The sequence below is a fragment of the Patiria miniata genome, unplaced genomic scaffold, assembly GCF_015706575.1.
Source record: "Patiria miniata isolate m_02_andy unplaced genomic scaffold, ASM1570657v1 HiC_scaffold_1, whole genome shotgun sequence".
NCBI classification, from domain to species: Eukaryota; Metazoa; Echinodermata; class Asteroidea; order Valvatida; family Asterinidae; genus Patiria; species Patiria miniata.
Window position 1 is genome coordinate 8,678,557 of NW_024037047.1, and position 22,392 is coordinate 8,700,948.

Here is a 22,392-nt window from a genome sequence, read left to right on the forward strand (position 1 = left end):
GCTTGTGCTCTTGAGCAAAGCACTTTACCATTATTGCTTCGTCGATCGGATGGGACTTAAAGCCATAGGTCCCGTGTATTGTGTAGTGCACGTTAAAGAACCCAGTAACACTTATCGCTAAGAGAAGGGGTTTGCCCCGGTGTTTCTGGCAGTGGCTGCAATATGTGCCGCGGCACCTTGTATACCCTTTATAAAGGTGATACATAATGAGTCTCATATTTCTCATAAACTTCATTTACCTGTCTTTGAAAAAATAGACATAATTACCAGCGCCTTGAGTACCTAATTGTTGGTAGATACGTACGCTATACATGTACATACTCTAGTATTGTTATTATAGAGGACTGTCGCAGAGCGGACCCTAGCGCCGCTCTACTCAGACCAGAAACCGAGGAATAACTAAAAAAAAAAACCAGAAGACTAAAGGCAGGATTTATCAATCAATTATTTATTATCAATTAATTATTTATTACAAGAAAGAAACAAAGCAGATGTGAAACTGCAGTTTTTGCCTTGAATTACATCACAGTTTTGCTCGTGAATAAGCTATAGCTTAAGAACCAAAAAGACACCAAAACATCCTTGCATTGTAAAATGGCACTATGCAGATTGTAAACAAAGTTTAATGGAACAAAAAGGTACATTTCAAGGATTGCCTTCAAACAAATTCTAGTACATATGCCCTTTAAAGGTAGAGTATATCATTTGCAGCTATCCAAAAAGTAACTTACGAAATTATTGTTGAAAAGCATACTTGGTTTAAAGATATCAATGGCACTATTAACTCCCTGTGAAATTATTCTTTCGGGCATGCCGTCATTTTGAAGAAAATATTAAAAGAATGTCATTTCCAAAGATGAGTTTATAAGTGACGCATTTGTGGAAATTCACGTTAGTAGTTGGTTTGTAATTGGGTGAATGGGTGCGCACAAGCGTTGGCACCACGCACACGTGTGCGCTGTTGCTATAACTCGTCGGTTCAGTACGCGACATCCCGTAGCTGCAATCGGCTGATTGAGAACGTGTTTCGGACGCTGAATTCGGGTGCAATTCAAAAACATGACTCGGCAACTTTTAATTTGAAATCGAACTCCCAGAATATTGATTTTCTCGGAATATACGGCATTCACTGAGCTAAAAGTTCATCTTGAATGTTAGTTGTTAACACCCTTTAGATTTTGAGCACTTTTGTTGCTTCAAACGAACATAATGCACAAATTACAAATGATGTACTCTACCTTTAAATGGCACTATGCAGATTGCAAACAAAGTTAAATGGAACACAAAGGTACTTTTCAAGATTGCATTCAAACAAATTCCATTACATATATACATACGCCCTTTTAATCATAATGTATACATGCCGCAATTTACATGTTATAGCCTTTGCGTATTTCTTTGTGGTTGAATGCATGTTTAAATGTTAAAGACAATAAGTCCAATCAAATTGACCCACCCACCCCCCCAAAAAAACTCATGACACCAAACTTTTCAATCATTTTGAAATTGGCATTGGTGAATAAACATGTACCAGTACAGAGATACATGTCCATGTGGTTGAGTGTACTTTGTGCATGATTATTGTTTAATTCATGCACTGTGACGTGCTGATTGGCCTCAGAAAAAAAAACGAGAGAGAAAAAAAAGCCGAGAAGTTATTACTGTACATATACTGCTATTGGTCGTATGGTTATATCCCAATCGCACAGCGACTTAATCAGGCATACTACCGGTGATCTAGTTACATGATGATTGGACAGGCTCAGTGCTGCCCGGCCGTTCACCTCAACAAGAAATTTCCGCTGTTGCCTGTTGACAATTGTCTAAGCATGCAGGGTTCAGATTGAAGTCAGGAGTCAATCGGTGAAAAACAGAAATAGCTACATGTACATTCTTACCTGTTCAAGGTTTTAATCAGTGCTGACGCTGGGCGAGAAACTCGATTACTCGAGTGCTCACGAGTAGATTATGCTACTTGTTGTTCTGCTCGTGGAGTTTCATCTGATCGAGTACTCGTCCTGGTGCGAGTAGAAGAAGGTACTCGCGAGTAGCAATTTAGGGTTCTCGACTTAATACGTTCACTGCCAACAAGGAATCAATCCCTCCATCTCTCTCTCCCTAGGATTCCATTCATCCCCCCCAAAATGTAAAATTCAAGTTAACTGTGACTCAAAACATCACACAGTAAGGATATCTCAGTGCTGCTGAATGTGGTGTGACTTGCCCGCTATTTGCTTGTATTTACGTCATACCAACATATATGTCATTTTTCTGATTTATTGGGGGGCATGGCTGGCTTGTACGTAAAGCGCTCGCCTCTCACCAAGGTGACCACGGTTCGAATCCTGGCCGCGGATCGCATGTGAGTAGAGTTGTGCGTTGGTTCTCTTCTGTGCCATGAGGGTTTTTCTCCAGGCCCTCCGGTTTTTCTCCCTCCATAAAAATCAAACACTTTCGATCTCAGGCTGTGCTCCATGGTCATATATGGGTCGATGTGGCCGGCAGCCATAGGCGCCTTTACGTGCCAGCGGCCCGACCACGTTGTAGCCGCGTCCTTCGCAATTCAGCATACCAGCTGCGAGTAAGGATGATTAGCCTCCCAAATTATTATTATTATTATTATTGGAATTCAGTTAACTACTCACAAGTACTCGAGTACTCGCAAGTAATTTCTTTGCGAGTACTCAAGTAGAAAAATCCACTACTCGCCCAGGCCTCATCAGTCCCGGCTGTTTTTTCCCCTGGTATTATTATAATTTTGCAAAACATCATTATTTTTTATGAATAATGTTTTTTATTCATTTTTTTAAGTGGAGTTTAATGGCACATAAGTTTGATATAAAACTGGCTGGTAGTTTGGGTTTAATCATCGTCAGTTTTTGTAAAGTGATGTGACATTGTTGATGTTGCAGATTATCGGTATTTCATATTTTCAAGCTGATTTATGCTACTTTGGTCCAAAACAGCTAGCAGGCATGCAACTTTTCCTCAGATCAGCTGATTTCCTCTTTTTTTTTACTTTCCGTGTGTGCCATTGAAAATAGAAAAACCCTGTACAAAGTCTTGGAAAGATTTGAATTTCCTCTTTTTTTTTGGTGACTTCCCAGTTGCATGCTTGAGCTAGTACATGTACATACATCATTTTTTTTTCAGTTGGATATTATAAGATGGAATTTTGCGTCGGGGTGATATAAATCAAATTAGGTTTTGCCCTTCAGTTGGATATTGTTTTTTGAATATTATTTGAAATAGGCATGTTTTTTTGTGATAGCTATTTTAACACAGGTTTACTAGTATAACCTTTAAGTGTTGACAGAGGACACTTAAAGATCCCCCAGGGAGAACCATTCTTAGACAAATGATGGGGCTACCCTGGTAAAATGAAACAAAAGAACAAAATAAAAAATGCAGTAATGCACTGCACAACAGTCGAGGTGCATGCCCCTTTAAATTTGTCACCCTGAGGTGATATGCAGGTTCCTTAGGTTCTGTCTAGATTTTAATTTCATAATGTTATTTAGCACTTCAAGCTTTCAAGTGTTTTCAATACAGATTGGAACTAAAGGGAAGTGCTTGCAGGCATCATTTTGTGCAGCGTTCCATGCTTGCAGGCTTGCACAGCACATTTGTGATTGATTTTGAGGGGGGTGGGGGAATGGGGGGGGGGGGAGGCTTGAGGTTATGCTACTTATATAGGACAGTGACCCTGTGTGTTCCTGGCTAGGCTGTGTTCACAGTAACCGAGCTGTTGGGCAACCAGAAAAACAAACATCCGTTTCACAATTAACTCTTTCAATGCCAAAGTCGTACATGTACGAGGTATATTTGTTAGTTCGAAATCGCCAACCCCGTACATGTACGAGGTAATGTTCGTACTTAAAATTGCCAAACCTTGTACATGTACGAGGTAGAGTAAGCATGTTATCACAAGGGGGCGCTCTCGCTCTTTCTAATTATATCATTTTCATTCAGTTACGACCTGTATTTATTTGTTTCATTCGAGTTCTTGCGAGAGAGCGCAGCACAGACACTCGTATAAAAGTGCGGAATTCCCCTGTGTGCAGGACAGTGTTTCAGGGTGTAGCACTATGTATGTGACTACTATTGACTATCCAATTTACCAAGGATATATCAGAGAGCAACATCAGCAAATTTAGTGAGTAAAACTTATTTACTTTTTTTTTACAGAATTTTGAACAATTTAAAACTCTCGAAGTTGGGTACTTTAGGGTTAAACTTTTCAAATTTCGCGGGCACTGAAAGAGTTAAAACATTTGACCATTTCTATGGTTTTTTATTACCTTCCCGACTCCATTAAAATCCATCACCCCATTTTGTTGGATTAATTTATTGGTTTTTTTGGGGGGGGGGGGGTGGGCTTGGTCCCGCAGGCCTGGTTTGACTAAATACTGATGGAGTGTTATGGACTTGGGCTTGGAGGTCAAAAGCAAAGCATGCATTGGAAGCAGTGTGCTTGATGGATTTTGGCGGACTTGGTCGAGTACTCAGTAAAAGACAGTAGGGAGTTAGTAAAGCCTACCATTTTGGCCATACGTGGCCATCAAGCCATATTTTTAAGTGGTGTTTTGAAGAAACAGCCTATAACTAAAGTTAACACACAGAATATTTATGAAAACTTGGGTCAGCAAATTAGGACAAGTGATGAATGTAGATTCCAAAATTACATTCCGATTGCCGATTGCCTGTATAGATATGTGCGTTGCTATTAAAGGAGTTCATTTGTGAACTTTGATCGATTCTTTGATTTTTTAAAAACTTTCTGAGACCCGAACATTTGGAGCTAAAAACATCTATAACTCCATCGAGATTTTGTCCGATTCCCATATTCTATATGACATTGGAAAGCTTACTCAGTGTCCTTTCCGATGAGACCAAAATGCCAGTTTTCAAAAAGTGCTCCGTGTGACTAGTATGCCAAAAGACGGCTGGATACTAAGGAAGTCTTATAGAATAAAAGATATAGAATAAAAGATATTGAAAATGACAAAGTGTGAGACTAGACTGAGTTTGGTCATAGCCTGAGACACACTGCAGGGTTCAACTTTAGTGGTAGCCCGCTAGCAAAATGCTAGTCAAAACTGCGGCGGGCTAGTCAAACTATTCCTTGTAGCCCGGCTGGCGAGTCAAAAAATTATTGGGCTACGGCACAGATGAAAGGGCAGGAAGAAATAAATCATTACATATCAGAAAGCAAACCTGTATCAATTTGCGGCTAAGTTTATTAAATGTTTAAGGTTAAATTATTAGCTGTGTTTCTTAAAAACACTGACAAGATTGCCTCAGGATACACGTTTTACATGTGTGCACATTGTTGTTCATGAGACACTCTATAAAAGAAAAATGTTATGCGGGTGAAACTGCCCGCGGGCCAGTTAAGAGTCTGTTTCAGTAGCCTGGCTGGCTAGTGAAAAAAAGAGTTAAGGTCGAACCCTGCACGGCCCTAAAAACTGAATAGTTACCAAACTAATTTGCCATCCCAAAGTTATTTAAGTGTATACTTTCAATTTTGTTGATCCTATACATTTGAATAAAAGAAATTGTGTTCTCTATCAGACCTACAATGTAATTGTGCTGAAAAGGCACTACATTTTATGAAGTGTGTACAATTTACAAATAAGATTTGCAAGCAACTCTACTTCAAATGACAAATCTCACACATTTGTGATTTCAGAACAAGAGGTGAGAAAGATTTCAACAAAACAGATTGAACGAAAAGTGCTTCTCAGTCGAGATTAAGATTGTTACTTCAACCCCAGAAACATTCCACGAATAAAGTCAAGGTGAAGAAAACTGTTGAAACAGGACACTTGGTCATCCATTTGCCCTTATATTATTTGCAACAAACAAATACACACACACATGTTCAACATTATCTATGCAAGGAAAATTCCCACCAGAAACCCACAAATTTGGACATTCCTGCCCCCTAACAGTCTGTCCCAACAGCTGCAGCACCAACTACGTGCTAAAAAGCTAATCAGCACAGAGCTGGCCCCAGCTAGCACTCACACAATAAACCCTGCGGTCTGGCTTCAGTCAACATGAGTGGCCTTGAACCTTTCAACCTAGTGCATTCTGGGTACATTGACTGGGTAAAAGGAGGGGGGGGGTATCTCTAGACCAATAAATCTCAGATATTTGGGTCGGGATAAACAAGGTTGGCCGTTGTTCTTGAAGTCAAGTTGTTGGCTCTTCTGTGTGTTTTTGTATGTTTGAGGGCAAAGAAACATGTTTTCTCAGGTTTCAGTTTGCTGCAGTATAACATACATGTACTACGTGTCGAAACAAAAAAACTTGTCCTACGTTTGATCCTAAATAACTCTGTTGTTTACCAATGCAGTTAAACCAAAATTTCTGAGCTTCTAAAAACAAGGCATGACAAATTTTGTGAAGAGAGTTTCATCAGCTTTGTGTAAAAGAGTGAGATTTTAAATGCCATACGAAAACACATACTCGCCTTAGAATCTGCCGCTTTCGACTTGGCATCCTCCAATGTCGGTACAGCAATGCATGGAGATAATGGTGGAAGATGCGTGCTGCGGCCGAAAAATTCTGAAGGAATGCAGGATCACCCCTGGTGTCATTGCACACCTGCTCGATCATTTGGTGCAACACAGGATAGGCAGGGTGGTTTTGGGTGATACAGGGAGTAACAGGCAGGGCAGTTTTGGGCGCTACAGGGACTAATAGCCAGGGTGGTTTTGGGTGATACAGGGACTAATAGCCAGGGTGGTTTTGGGCGCTACAGGGACTAATAGCCAGGGTGGTTTTGGGTGCTACAGGGAGTAAAAGGCAGGGTGGTTTTGGGCGCTACAGGGAGTAAAAGGCAGGGCGGTTTTGGGCGCTACAGGGAGTAACAGGCAGGGCGGTTTTGGGCGCTACAGGGAGTAATAGTCAGGGTGGTTTTGAACACTACAGGGAGTAATAGGCAGGGCGGTTTTGGGCACTACAGGGAGTAATAGGCAGGATGGTTTTGGATGCTACAGTGAGAAATAGGCAGGGTAGTTTTGGGCGCCACAAGGAGTAAAAGGCAGGGAGGTTTTGGGCGCTACACGGAGTAATAGGTTGGATGGTTTTGGGTGCTACAGGGAGTAACAGGCAGGGTGGTTTGGGTGATACAGGGAGTAATAGGCAGGGCAGTTTTGGGCGCTACAGGGAGTGATAGGCGGGACAGGGAGTGATAGGCGGGCCCAAAACCTCCCTGCCACAGGGAGTAAAAGGCAGGGAGGTCTTGGGCGCCTCACGGAGTAATAGGTTGGATGGTTTTGGGTGCTACAGGGAGTAACAGGCAGGGTGGTTTCGGGTACTACAGGGATGAACAGGCAAGGCATTTTTTAGCCCTACAGGGAGTAATGGGCAGGGTGGTTTTCGGTGATACAGGGAGTAATAGGCAGGGCGGTTGTGGGTGATACAGTGACTAAACAGTGAACTTATCTTCAGGCACGTAGCCAAAGTTTTGTTTGCCCATTGCAAAAAAGAATGTTCATCCTGTTGAACTCATTTTAACCCCGATTTTGCTTTTAAAAATCTCCGTCCCATTGCAATTTTTCCACTCTACACAGCGTCTTTTCTGTGTGATACGTATGTAACATGGACAGACACACTGCAAGGAAAAGGGTGCTTTAAAGGACAAATTCAATTTCTAATAGGCACTTCCAGTGACATTATTGAGCCATTTTACATTGTTATCAAACCAAAATATAACAGTTTTCACACTGGCTTCAAATTTATGATGCGATTAGGGTTACGTACGAACAGGGACAGACATTTGTTCGAAGCTTGCAATGTTTACAGCAAAAAATTGAGAGACCAAGATCATACTTTTATCATCAAAACTTAAAGGTCTTCTCAAATGTCACACTTTTGGGCCCATTAGTGTGGAATTGCCCAGTTTTTTTTTATCTATTACCATCGTCATGAAATTCCCCATGTAGATTGTATGCCCGTTTTTGATCAAGATCCTGGAGGTACCCTGGGGATTTCCCCTACTCTGGTTGGAAATTTTCCAATCGGACACTTATCCAGCCCTCCGCTCCTCCCCCTGTCAGACTGATGTCATAATGTGGGTCACGTTAAGCGGCCAGCAAACGTAGTTACTGTTTTTCACCGGTCCCCCAATAACATGACTGATAGATCGGAAGTTATCACGTCTGGAACTGTCGCACCAAATCAGGAAACCCATATGTTTAAATGTCCCCGTTTTCCTCCCTACATTTTGTGCCCTGGGGCACTGGCCATCGCAAATATTGATGTTATATTTTAATGTATTGCTCATAATACCCTCCTTTTGGCTTCCTGATAATGTGAGCACATTTGCAGCCTGTTTTTTCGTTTTGCCTTAATTGTCGGCAATTAGACCCGTATTTACAAGGTTCCCAGCCTCTGTGGAAATCAGGGAAAACCTCAAAAAATTACTGTCTTCCAGTTGGGGGAAAACCGGGGAAAACTCAAAAAAAAATCGGGGATAACTCCGGGAATTTGACAGTGACATAGAGGAAGGGAAAGGTTTTCCCAAGAAAATTTTGTGTGTGTGCATCTTGGTTGCTTTGCTGCAACCACCTCTTGACTTCCCAGCAATGTCGTTATTAAAATTGAAAACTTTGTCATTGAATTTCTGATATTTTTCAGGGAAATATCAGGGGAAAATGAGGGAATATTGTTTGCATGAAGTGCTAGGAACCCTGATTTCAGCATGGACGCCGTGCATTAACAATAGATTGTGCTTCGCGATGACTCGTGAGAGCTCCATGTGCAGGACACACTGCACTGGTTTAGGGAGAAATGCAAAATTTAACTGTTGGTGTCTCGAGATTAAACTCAAGGTTTTGTGAGGTTTTACAGGGTTTACAAGGGAATCGTTTTGTTTGCGCATGTGATGAACCTCAAGGTTTTGTGAGGTTTTACAGGGTTTACTAGGGAATCTTTTGGTTATAACATGTGCGTCCGCAGACTGTTGGTGACTCGAGATGAACCTCAAGATTTTATGAGATTTTACAGGGATTACCAGGGAATCGTTTGTTTGCACTTGTGATGAACCTCAAGTTTTTATGAGATTTTACAGGGATTACAAGGGAATCGTTCGTTTGCGCTTGTGATGAACCTCAAGTTGTAATGAGATTTTACAGGGTTTACAAGAGAATCGTTTGGTTGTGCATGTGATAAACCTCAAAGTTTTGTGTGGTTTTACAGGGTTTACATGGAATCGTTTGGTTGCCCATGTGCGTCCATAGACTGTTGGTGACTCGAGATGAACCTCAAGATTTTATGAGATTTTACAGGGATTACCAGGGAATCGTTTGTTTGCGCTTGTGATGAACCTCAAGTTTTTATGAGATTTTACAGGGTTTACAGGGAATCGTTTGGTTGTGCATGTGATGAACCTCAAGTTTTCATGAGATTTTACAGGGTTTACAAGAGAATCATTTGGTTGTGCATGAGATAAACCTTAAGGTTTTGTGAGATTTTACAGGGTTTACAAGAGAATCGTTTGGTTGTGCATGTGATGAACCTCAAGTTTTTATGAGATTTTACAGGGTTTACAAGAGAATCGTTTGGTTGTGCATGTGATATATACCTCAAGTTTTTGAAAGAATTTGGAGGGTTTACAAAGGAATCGTTTGGTTGCCCATGCGCCTCCGTAGGCCTTTTTTGCTAATATCAGAAGTCACCATGGTAACAAGCGGATCATACACATGTGCTTGCTCTTTTGGCCAACTATGTCTTGTGCCTGTTTTTAGAGACATTGTTTTTCTTCTTTTATGTCATTCCTCCCAGACAATTCTCTGGGCTCCGTTTCAAGTGGAGTCATACCTGCTTCCTTTTTTGGGTTCTCTGTTTGGGGGAAAGACGGGAAGAAATTCATCTGTTATATTGCTGTCACTTAGATGACAGCAGTTAATATTGTCAAACACATAAGGAGGGTTGTTTTAATATTGGAAGGCTTTTGGGGGGCGGGACGGGGGTTGGGGAGTTTCCAGCGAGACATTTTGTGATTGACGGAGCGGAAATTGAGAACATTAATCGCTGGGGGTGCTTCAAGCTACAGCCAGGTGTATGTCTATTGCCAAGTGTTTGCATGAATCGGCCTAAAAAAAAGGAAAAAAGGTGTGGTTGGTTGAAGTCAGGCAGTCAGCGTGGTATATTATTTCTTCATCTTTGGCTCGGGTTCGAGTTCAACAAAGTGAACAAAGCACTAATTTGAAGTAAAAATCCTAAACACAACTGGGCCGGTTGCTGAAGAACTGAATATAGACCGGAAGCACTATTCGCTAGATCAGGGCCAAACATTGTTGTAGTTGAGCCCGCCACATGTCTGTCACAGGTCCGGTTAAAGGTAATCACAAGTCAAGACCCAAGTCACAGGGGAAGAAGTATAAGCAATCCTGAATGTTATAGACCACTATCATGTTGCAGCCATCTTGATTTTTTCCCATTCAAATTAACGTTTTTTCAACCAAAACGAGACTGGAAGAAAAAATAGTCTGGTTCCTTTTTGCACAAAAACATTATCATTCAGTACTGTTATTGGATACAGGGAACATGACTGAAATGGTGGCAGAATGATAAAGGCCTATTGTAACAGTTCACAGTTCTTTTGAATAGCTTGTGACTTGACTTGAGACAGGGGGACTTGTGATGGACTTGTGAGAGCTTGGGATAGACTGGATTGCAACACTGGTGCCAAATTGAGGGGAAAAAACTAACTTTGGTATATTGAATTAACCCTCCTATGTAAACATACATTCTGTGCCGAGTTGTCCTTTTAGTCAAAATCAATAAAGTGACTGTTTTCAACAGTTAAGTGCTCCCAGCCCACATAAAGCAGGATTGACTGTCCGTGACTGTTAATGTAACTCGATACAGCTTGCTTTGGCAGTGGGGTCATTGATAAACCAGCTGTGCCCTCAGATTGCCTGCTTTGTCTTTTCATGGTCTGTTGACTGAGGTTGACTAGTCACAGTGCTTGCTTGACATGATCTGACTGCTGGTGACTAGCCTGTGTTAAAAGTATAGCAGGGGAAGTGGATGGAAATGTTGACTGTCTGTGAATGTTTGAATAGCAGGAGGGTTGAGACGTTTAAATCAGGTAAACTAAATAAATAATAAACTGAGGGAGAGGGGTAATCGTCCGTACTCGCAGCAGAAGCTGAATTGCGGACGCAGCTACAACGTGGTCGAGCCAAAGGCAGCCACCTAACAAACCATGTCTGACCACGGAGCACAGCCAGATTGAAAGTGTTGAATTTTGCGGAGCGAGGAAAACAGCAGGACCCCCCCCCAAAAAAAAATCTTGGCGCAGACAGCTCTACTCAACATGACCGGAGATGCTGGGAATCGAACCCAGGCCACAGCAGTGAGAGGAAGGTGTTGAACCCACTGCACCACCCATGCCACCAGTGTTCAAATAAATGTGCATATAAAAATGTTCAAGTAACTGTGCAGTCTTAATGATAGCTCCAGAACATGCGCTCTGCCCCTTACCAAAAACTTTATCAACCTCATCGCATTTTTTCTCTCTCTCGCTCTCTCAGGGTTTCTTCCGACGCAGCATCCAGAAGAAGATTGACTACAAGTGTCACTTCTCGGGCAACTGCGCCATCGAGCGGATAAACCGCAACCGTTGCCAGCACTGCCGCTTCAAGAAATGCCTGGCCGTGGGCATGTCCAAAGAATGTGAGTGTTGGCTCCATAAACATTTATTTTGTCGATCGCAAAAGTTGCCGCTCTGCACAGTGCTGTATTGAGTGCAGAAAAGACTAACGTTTGTCAAATTCACATAATCCTGATGCAAAATTTGAGGGACGGGTGGCCTAGTGGTTGGAGTTTGTAACTCGTTGGTTGTGTCCTTGGGCAAGCCACTTCACCCCAACTTGCCTCTTTCCACCGAAGAGTGTAAATGGGCACCAACGTAAGCTGGAGAGTAACCTGCAATGGACTGGAATCCCATCTAAAATTCTCAGACGAATGGCTTGCCTTGATTAGCCGCTACCGGCTCGGGAACATACTTTATTTTTGACGAAAAATTCTATCAAATATTTCCTTTTTTTCCCTACAGCTGTCAGGATAGGCCGTTACTCCAAGCGCGTCAAGCAGAGCAACATGGACGAGATCAAGCGGTTGTCCAGCAAGCCAGAGACGGCGGCCGAGCGGGAGGCACGGGAGCGGCACGAGATGGAGATCTACACGCTGTCGCAGGCCGTGCTGCAGGCACACAACCTGACCTGCGAGTACACCAAGGAGAAGGTGGATGCACTGCTGCAGCAACAAGACAGCATCATGGTGAGAGGACGAGACGCGAACTGGACAGTCCATAATAATTATAACAATACAGTTTGCGCACACATCCACTAATGGAGTACCGAAGTGTGACATCATTTAGAACCAGAAAGTGGAGTGCAAACGAATGGAGTACGCGCGCGTTTTGGTTCACGGGCTGAATCACGCGCTATTGTCTTTTACACACATTTTGTGTGCGTGACGTATTCACTTCGGTACTCCATACTGGTGGATACGTGTGCTTTTTAAAGGGAATATACAACATTTGCAAACATCAAAACACGAAATGATCAAATCATCACGAAATATCTCACTGGATTATTAGGGAATGACAGCCTAAAGCATCCTTTAAAGTTGCGGCTCCTGGTGTGCTGACATTTTCAAGAAAAAGTGTATTTTTCCAACGCTGGTCGGCTTGACCAGCGTTGGAGAAAACTTTTATTTTTTCAAAAAGTGCTCCTAATGTTTCATATTTAGTTCGTCTGCGTTTTCTTTGCAATTGATTACATACCTGTGAAGACTACAAGCCTGCTAGACTGATTCTCATGATCTTAGAATTCTTCAAAGTCTATAAATTGCTCCGGTTCATCTTAAGTGGCGTCAGGGAACCAAACTACAAGAACATGATTGGTTGTCTTGGTTTTTCCAGCATCTACGAACCCAAAAAGTGAAACAAGTCAGTGTAACAATATTTTCTATAACATACTAATCCTCCAAATCCATTTATTTCTGAAAATTGCAGCAAAAGCACATGTTGTACATTCCCTTTAAATACTCATATTGATAACTCATGACCGGTGACCCGTGAGTCATTTACTCAATGTGAGATGCCACGTTCATGGTAAGTTATATTTTTCCTGATTTGCCTTAGATGAGGCTCAACGCCGGCGAAGACCTGAACATTCCTCCAACCGTGGACTACAGCAAGTGGAAGCCGGAGGAGCGATCCAACAGCAAAGTCTTTGCCTGGAAGATCTTCTGTGAGGCCATCATGCCTTGCACACAGCACGTGGTGGAGTTTGCCAAATGCTTACCGGGATTCCTCACATTACAGCAGGTATGACTTCCAACACCAAAAGTGCTTACAAGATTTGCTTAGTGCAACAAATATTTACTTAACAATGCTGGTTACCAGCCCGTCGTGCAATATGTTTTAATACGTATGACTGGTTCTCAGCCCTTTTTCCTCAGCACATAAGTAAGATTTGAGGCTTTGCATGGTGGAGATACTAAATAATGAAAGGTTTGCGGAAACACCATGTGCGAATAATTTCTCAACTAAGAGAATGGTTCTGAAAAGAACCAGAGGTATGAACTCAACGTTCCGGTCAGTATGCTCTGACCGGCCTAACCACCTAGGCCCTTTTGGCTAGGGACCATCCACAATCTTGCAGAATCCTCCAATTGCCACCAAAATCATCTGTTATTTCTGGAATTTGTTCAGTGGAGGGGTAACCACCGCCTGAATCCTTCAAAATCCTCCAATAATTAACCTTAGTACATGCGTGATTCGTATGATTCTTGTACTAAAAGAAAGCTAATGAAATGGACTTTCAAATCCGATATATATTGAAAGTGCTATATATGCAGAACTTCACTTAAAAAAATGGTTCCGACATTTGGGCTTTGTGGGTTTTTATACTCACCCTGTACACTGTACAGTGTTCTCCAACTTTGAAAATCAAAGGTTGGCGCTGGGGTCGGCGGGGACTCCTGCGAGCGCGGAGCGCGAAGCCCTTACGGCGTGGGGTCCGGGGCCCGCTTAAGGGCCCCGGGAAAATTTTGGATTGTAGATGCTCTGTGGTGCAATCTGAGGCGATTCTCCAGGCCAGTTCCCCCGATTTTTTTAGCATTCAAAAATTTCCTTTTCAACCTAAAGCAGACTTCTCTCAGATCAAATGACACCTTTTTGTAATTTGGAAAAACAAAATGGGATACAAATTACAGGTTTTTTTACGCGATTTTATGGGTGGTGCCGGTGCCGTGCGATCGTCATCTTTATTTTCATGTTGCGTTTTGTCGTTGTCATCGTCATTTTCCCCCAAAATTTCCCTCTATTTATGACCTACCTGTATGTTCTTAAATGTCGCCAACTAGTTTGGTAAGTCAAATAAATTAAAAGTGGATTTTGTTCTCTTAGGGAACCGGGCCCATACACGATCGCCATTTATAACTTTTGACAATCGGCATGATCGGAACATGTGCACGCGTGTTTTGGCCTCGAGCTCGTTTGCCTCGTACACATCAATGCGTATTATATTGTGTACCGCGTGTGCAAGCACTGAGAAAAAGAAAGTCGGTTGGCTGCACGTAAGATCTGCCGTACGTACTCCTGCTGGTGTGTGTGTGTACTAATACAGATATACATTTTTGCGGCGGGGTTGTCGCTACTTGAAGTATCGGCACACTACGGAACTGGGGATTCAGTTGTACATGTACATCGCGCGTACTATAGTACGTACGGGTGCATATGGGGAATCGCTGGTGTTTGCACGGCCGGCCGTGCGTGTGATTGATTCAGCGAGATTTTAAGACAACCCCGATCGGGCTGGGATGACATCGAAATACATTGTTAATGTGTGGAAAAACAACTGAAATCAATTATTTTAGTAGTAAATGTACACTGCAGAGTCAAAAAAATTAAACCTGGCGGCAGGATTTTAAAGCTTGGCGGGGACTTCTTAAACATGGCGGGCGCCGCAGAAAGCATGGCGGGGCGCCAGGTTTGTTCTACATGTTGGAGAACACTGACTGTAGTCAACCTCGTCCCCAGTGCTTACTTTATTTCCAAAATCATTTTCAATAGTAAGCCCTGGATAGGAAACTTTCTTCCTGTATCCTGATTCGATACCGCAATTGGCCAGAAATGGATTTATATCGTGTACGTACTTGGTGTTGTTATTCACAACATGCAGTACGTGTTTTCGCGATCATTCGTCCATGCCTTCTCGAAAATATTCATTTTCTTTCCAATTTGTTCATATTAATATGAAATGTAATACTGCATGTAGTCTCGATAAGATCGTAACAGTTTAATTCAAATAAAATCGTGTTTTCGTAACTCACGACGAATTGATTCTGTTTTTACCCCAGACACCGCACACAAAAACAAACGCAAATGTAACGCACAGGCAGGCACCAAACTATATCTCATTTGCATAGGTGTTCAAAAATCTGGCACATGTAAATGATCCAATACCAGGGTGAGAGAGCAGCTAGTGGTGGGCGCGTACTGCTCGACACCCTGGGGACGAGGTTGCACTGTAGTATTTTTTTTTAATCTAAACTTTGACCCTTGACCTGTGACCTGTCATCCTCTTTCCTTGCAGGAGGATCAGATGACCCTGCTCAAGCAGGGTTTCTTTGAGGTCTGGATGATCTACCTGTCCCCCGTCATGCTGAGCGAGGAGCGGCTCATCCTGCTCGGGAGGGACAACGTCTTCGCCCGGGACTTCTTGGCGCGCATGGAGACGCCCGATCTGTGGCGTCACATCTTTGAGTTTGCCACGGGGATTCACCAGCTGCGACTCAGCGACACGGAGGTGGCGCTGTTCGCCGCCATCACCATCATGAGCGGCGGTGAGTCCAAAAAGAAAACAAAGCTTTCAAGAACTCATCACGTAAAGGCATATGGGCTCCGTGGGCCAACAAAAGAAGGCGCGTTTTTACCTCTATTGAGAGCTCCGTGAACGGGACACACAGCGTGCGCGTACTTTACTGGTTGGCGCGCGAAGAAAGTATGCACGACTTCCTGAAATTGCAAAAACTATTAACCACCGCGTCTTCGTGTGAGCGTCAGGTGTCTGCGATAGTCCCCGAGATTAATCCCCGCCTCAAGTAACTCTGGATACCAGGCGCGGTTCTACGGGGGGCTAGGGGGGGCTGTAGCCCCCCAAAAATTTTGTCTAGCCCCCCAAAATAAATGCCGTAAAAAAAAAAAAATTGCATTAGCAAAAAGAAGGATTGTGATGTACATGCGAACGGTCTCCCCCTAAAGAAGAAATAGCCGTGACAAGGGTGCATTAGTTAATATAGTGTGAATGATTTTAGGATTTTATTGGAGCTCCCCATTGGAAATATGGCATGAGCCACGCTGAATTCAGGCCAAATTCAAAACATGATTCAGCAACTTTTGATTTGAAATCGAGATCCTAGAATGTTGTTTTTCTCGAAATGTACAGCTGAAGCTGAGCTGAAACTTCATCAGGTTAGATGTTCAGCACCCTTTTTTAGATTTTGAGCACTTTTGTTGCTTCAAACAAACAAAATGCATATTTTGTTGCTTCAAACAAACAAAATGCAAATATCTTCTAAGCAATAGTTATTACCACATGGTGTTACCGCAAACCGAAACGATACCGATACCCCACCATGCAAAGCCTCAAATCTTATAAAACAAAATGCAGCAATAACAAATGATGGACTGTACCTTTAAAGATTGTACTGGTACTGAACACTGAACTCGAGAAACGTAGGTGATTTCCAACGATCAGTCCATTGTGAATGGTTGTAATGTCTGTTCTTCCAGATCGTGGAGGGATCAAGGAGTCGAAGCAAGTGGAGGATCTTCAGGAGAAGTTTCTGGAGTGTCTGCGGCGCGAGATCTCCAGGCGAGAGGTGAAAGACAATCACCTGTTTGCAAAGGTAGATTATTTGTTTTCACGATTTTAAAACGAATACATGTATTTATGCAAAACCAAATGTCAGGACCATTGTTGTCATGAAGTTGTGCATGTAAGCACTTTCCAAATCTAGGATATGAAAGCCCAATTCATAAGCTTTCTTTTAGTACAAGAATCATTCAAATCACTCATGTAATTTTCAAGTTATGGAATTTTGAACACAACCACCATTTTAAAGTTCTGTCCACGGATCACAAAAAAAGGTAAGTGTTCTTTCAGCAAAACGAAACAAATCACATTGGGATGTCTGTGAATTGTTTTCGTTTTGCTGAAGCAACGCATATTTTTTGTGTGATCCGTATACGGAACTTTAAAATGGTGTTTGTGTTCAAAATATCGTAACTTGAAAAGTATGTGAGTGATTTGAATGACTCTTGTACTAAAACAAAGCTCATGAATTGGGCTTTCATGTCCTAAATTTTGAAAGTGCTACATGCAGAACTTCACTAAAACAATAGTACCAAGATTTGGGTTTTTGTTTTTTGCACTCACCCTGTACATGTCCCTACCTGGGATCCCTCATATAAAGTGGTTCACGGAGCCCCTTCATACAGTTCGTGCATTGGTGTACGTGTTCTACATAACCCCCAAGGACTGACACACAAAGGGAGAACAACAGATCCTCTCAGTCCTCGGGAGTTGGGTCTTTTGTTGGAAACGGTCCTCTGTAGTAGGTAAGGCAGAGTGTTATATTACAGGGATAAGGGAAACACAGAGCTTTGACCTTGAGAGTATAGTAAAACACAACCGCACCACCCACACAGTTGTTCTGCAAATTCTTAGTCATTGCTGTGACATTATTTCCCCGTATTTCCAATCATGCATCCACAATATTTCTCCCTTTCCCATACTCTTTAGGTCCTGATGAAGATGCCACTACTGTACTCCACCTCCACCTAATCTTCCTCCCATTCTTATACTCTTAAGGTCCTGATGAAGATGCCGCTACTGTGCTCCACCTCCACCTAATCTTCGTCCCTTTCCCATACTCTTTAGGTCCTGATAAAGATGCCGCTACTGTGCTCCACCTTTACCTAATCTTCTTCCCTTTCCCATACTCTTATGGTCCTGATGAAGATGCCGCTACTGTGCTCCACCTCCACCTAATCTTCCTCCCTTTCCCATACTCTTTAGGTCCTGATGAAGATGCCGCTACTGTGCTCCACCTCCACCTAATCTTCCTCCCTTTCCCATACTCTTAGGTCCTGATGAAGATGCTGTTACTGTGCTCCACCTCCACCTAATCTTCTTCCCTTTCCCATACTCTTAAGGTCCTGATGAAGATGCCGCTACTGTGCTCCACCTCCACCTAATCTTCCTCCCTTTCCCATACTCTTTAGGTCCTGATGAAGATGCCCCTACTGTGCTCCACCTTTACCTAATCTTCTTCCCTTTCCCATACTCTTTAGGTCCTGATGAAGATGCCCCTACTGTGCTCCACCTCCACCTAATCTTCCTCCCATTCTTATACTCTTAAGGTCCTGATGAAGATGCCGCTACTGTGCTCCACCTCCACCTAATCTTCCTCCCTTTCCCATACTCTTTAGGTCCTGATGAAGATGCCGCTACTGTGCTCCACCTCCACCTAATCTTCCTCCCATTCTTATACTCTTAAGGTCCTGATGAAGATGCCGCTACTGTGCTCCACCTCCACCTAATCTTCCTCCCTTTCCCGTACTCTTAAGGTCCTGATGAAGATGCCGCTACTGTGCTCCACCTCCACCTAATCTTCCTCCCTTTCCCATACTCTTTAGGTCCTGATGAAGATGCCGCTTCTGTGCTCCACCTCCACCTAATCTTCTTCCCTTTCCCGTACTCTTAAGGTCCTGATGAAGATGCCGCTACTGTGCTCCACCTCCACCTAATCTTCCTCCCTTTCAAATACTCTTTAGGTCCTGATGAAGATGCCGCTACTGTGCTCCACCTCCACCTAATCTTCCTCCCTTTCTCATACTCTTTAGATCCTGATGAAGATGCCGCTTCTGTGCTCCACCTCCACCTAATCTTCTTCCCTTTCTCATACTCTTAGGTCCTGTTGAAGATGCCGCTACTGTGCTCCAACTCCACCTAATCTTCCTCCCTTTCCCATACCCTCTAGGTCCTGATGAAGATGCCGCTACTACGCTCCACCTCCACCTAATCTTCCTCCCTTTCTTATACTCTTTAGGTCCTGATGAAGATGCCTCTACTACGTTCCACCTCCACCTTGCAGATGGAGACCATGCTACGTTTCCGCATGGAGTTCCCCAACGTCACCATCCCGATGCTGCTCGCCGAGCTGAACAACGTCGCCGGCGAGGATGCGGAGGATCACATCATGATGCCGCTCATGAGCGAGGTGCTCGGCCTCAACGGAAACCAGTGAGTGATGGTTTGTTTCAAGCGCAAACAGAAGCGTAGCCAAAAATTTGTCATTGTGGAGAGAGAGGGGGGTGTTTACCCCCCAAAAATTCCGAAATTTCAATATGCTGGACGGCCTTGTTAATAATGGATTCAACCCGCAATAGTGCGCCATGTGCGGGCCGTATGCAGAGATTACATTCAGCACGTTGATCAGTATGCAAGGTTGACCCCCCCCCCTTTTATTATTGTTTTTTGCCATGGCCGTATTAAACCCCTCCCCCACCTTTCGCTATGCCACTGAGCTCAAAGATGTAATGTACCGGTACGTGCTATTTTCAACTTTCATCCCAGAAATTAGATTATTGTTTTAAATTGCCATTTTTTTCTAGCAACACAAAAAGTTGCTCACTTTAAATGAACCGTCGAATGAAAACAGTCTGCCCACGTTTAATTTAGCAGAATAATTACTTAACAAATTTTGAAGTATTTATCAGAATCAGCTGACTGGTTTTAGATTGGGTTTTGCCCTTTGCCGACGTATTTATAAACACTGTTTACTCTGTGTTGTTTGAGGGCTTGCGAGAATAAAATCACAAGCTTACTCAGGTGGGACTCGAACCCATGACCTCCTACTTACTGGTGCAGACGTCTTACTGGTTGACCACCGAGCCTGCAGGGGTCAGCTGGCCCATTGAGTCTGATGTAGCAGTGGGTTCCACAACCAAACTTTTCGTAAGATGGTGCTCACCTAAAGAAGCTGTGATGAAAGGACTAGGAACAGTCTTCTTGCAGGGCGGATCTGTTTCTGCTCAAATCATAATAGTCCTTCCAATAGACCTGAGAGCGTATGGGAGCGAAGTCGGGACGCCAGATAAAGTGGGGACCGTCTACTACATAGGAAAGCGCACATGTGTAAACAAAGCGTGACGTGATTACGTCTCAGGCTTACTTTTTTGTTTGTTTTCTCTTGTTAAAAAATTAGGCGGAAAAGACCTCACGACATCGCGGAGCGTCTCCCCCTGACGAAGATCACAAAGGAAGGCGGTCTGTTTCAGCCGCCCAAGGCCGTCGGTGGGGTGCCCACCCAGCGTTCCCCGTCATCGTCAGAACACGAAGAAGTCAACATGGTGGTGTCGATGATGACGGCCGCGACGTGAGAACGCCGACAAGAGATCGGTTCATTTTTGTACATTAAATTCATCAATCATTCATGTGAAACAATGGGCGACGCCGAGTTTGCACAAAAAAACGACGTTACTTGCAACCGTCGTTGGGGAGCAATCCGAGCGGAGCCAAGCAGGGTTTGAACTATCATTGCAACGTAAATGCACATCTTGTGTTTTTCTGTGGGATTCAGGACTCTAGATTTTTAATTGTGAGAGAGCTGTTTGTATATGTCATCCACATTTTGTAGGAGCCTTGTTGTGCCATTGCCTTAAAAGGCGGCAGACTCAGGCAAAATAACATGTCATACAGTTGTACCTTTTTTTAAGGAGTGGCATATCTATAATCGCTTGCGTTCAACATTTCCCGATCTGTGGTCTAGTTGTACAATTTCTGCAGAGCCCGGCCTTAATGAGATCCAGTTACATGATGTCAAGGTACCAAGTGACTATCTAGTTTCACCGTGGTCGGCCACCATGGCAGTAGGCAAGTGTCTGGTTAGACAGTAGGGGTATAATGTTCACATAATTCTTTATCAAATGGCATAATGGTCACTACCTGTGCCATGTACGGTTGTCATGATCGTGCCGACCCAGCACCGGGTGTGGTTCCATGGTTTCTCTCACAGTTTTTGCCATCCATCACAGCTTGAAGGCTTGCCTACTACCTACCGCACGCGGCGCTATATGATCTTTGCCAACGACAATGGTGACGCTGACTTTCCAATCACGACCCTACCTAGAGTCGTGAACTTTTAGTAAGGCTGTGTCCAAACGACATTGGCTATGGTAAACAATTACAACAGCGTATATGGGAAGCAGCTGAAGCCGATTCCTATCAAGGGCTGATCCAGAACACAATTTTTTTGGGGGGGGCCCAAAAAAATTTTGGTCCCCCAAAAAAGTTGGTCAAAAAAAATAACGGCGTGGGGTTCGGGGCCCGCTTAAGGGCCCTGAAATCTTTTTGGATTCTAGATGCTCTGTGGTGCGATCTGAGGCAATTTCTGACCACTTTAACCAATGTTTTTTTGAGGAAAAGATGGTGGTGTACTCATTGCCTGCCTTTATTGCGATGTCACATAAAAAAAAAAAAATGGTTTCGTTTGGGGGGGGGGGGGCATGGCCCCCTTTGGCCCTCCCTGGATCCGCCCTTGATTCCTATAGATGAGCGTGTTACGGCTAGCCTTACCCAAGTCATTCGAAATGCAGCCCAAGTCAAGAATAAGTCCATGTGTAATAGACCCCTCTCATAGACAGCCATCTTTGTAGGCAAATTACAACTGCGCATTCAACGCCATCCAGAAGGTGTGCAAAATAGCATGTTGGTCAAAATTCCTTCAAAATGCGGCACAGCTGATGCGCGTCATGAAAATTTGACTCCAAAATGCAGATGCAGGTGTTTCAATCTGTAGGAAGTGACATCATTTGAGAGATATCTACTTCCAACAATGATGATGTCTCAGGGCACTTTTCATCCAATTCATGTGTATTTGTGATTCTAATGGCATTTGTGATTCTATTGGCATTTACGACTTGAAAAATTTGAAATTTTGTTGTCTGGTCAACCTTCAGACTATAAACATGTATTTTTTTTGGGTCAGGGCATTTAATACCAAATGTTACCGTACAAGTTAATAAAATATACCACCGAAGCATACAGATATATAACTGTATGAATTCACCAAAAAAAATACCACCGAAGCATGGAGCAGAGTCAACGTTCTTTGTGCATTGCATCTGAACAGTCCTTAAAACCAATAGACTGATTCGATAGGCCCCGCGCCAGGCGCGGTTCTAGAACCAATATTTGGGGGGGGCTAGCATGGTGGAAGCAGAATTTTTTCAGGGAGGCGTGCTGAAATGTGGACCGGTTATTTTTTCCAGACGCTTAGGCCTCCGAAAATCAA

At 43.3% G+C, this 22,392-nt stretch overlaps 1 protein-coding gene across 4 annotated transcripts in view; it reads left to right on the forward strand.

Moving 5' to 3' along the window:
• The window catches only part of LOC119721965 (nuclear receptor subfamily 1 group D member 2-like), a 63,829-nt gene extending 42,935 nt beyond the window's left edge, over window positions 1–20,894 (forward strand). For 3 of the 4 annotated variants that reach the window (XM_038191930.1, XM_038191938.1, XM_038191946.1), the window contains 7 exons: window positions 11,553–11,694; window positions 12,077–12,300; window positions 13,169–13,354; window positions 15,627–15,876; window positions 16,826–16,941; window positions 19,147–19,340; window positions 20,305–20,894. In XM_038191930.1, the coding sequence (XP_038047858.1) occupies window positions 11,553–11,694; window positions 12,077–12,300; window positions 13,169–13,354; window positions 15,627–15,876; window positions 16,826–16,941; window positions 19,147–19,340; window positions 20,305–20,479 (1,287 nt within the window). In that variant the 3' untranslated portion in view covers window positions 20,480–20,894. Of the gene's footprint in view, window positions 1–11,552; window positions 11,695–12,076; window positions 12,301–13,168; window positions 13,355–15,626; window positions 15,877–16,825; window positions 16,942–17,906; window positions 17,957–19,146; window positions 19,341–20,304 lie in introns of those variants that run through there. The other variant, XM_038191956.1, reaches the window with a different exon arrangement.
• Window positions 20,895–22,392: the final 1,498 nt, after the last annotated feature.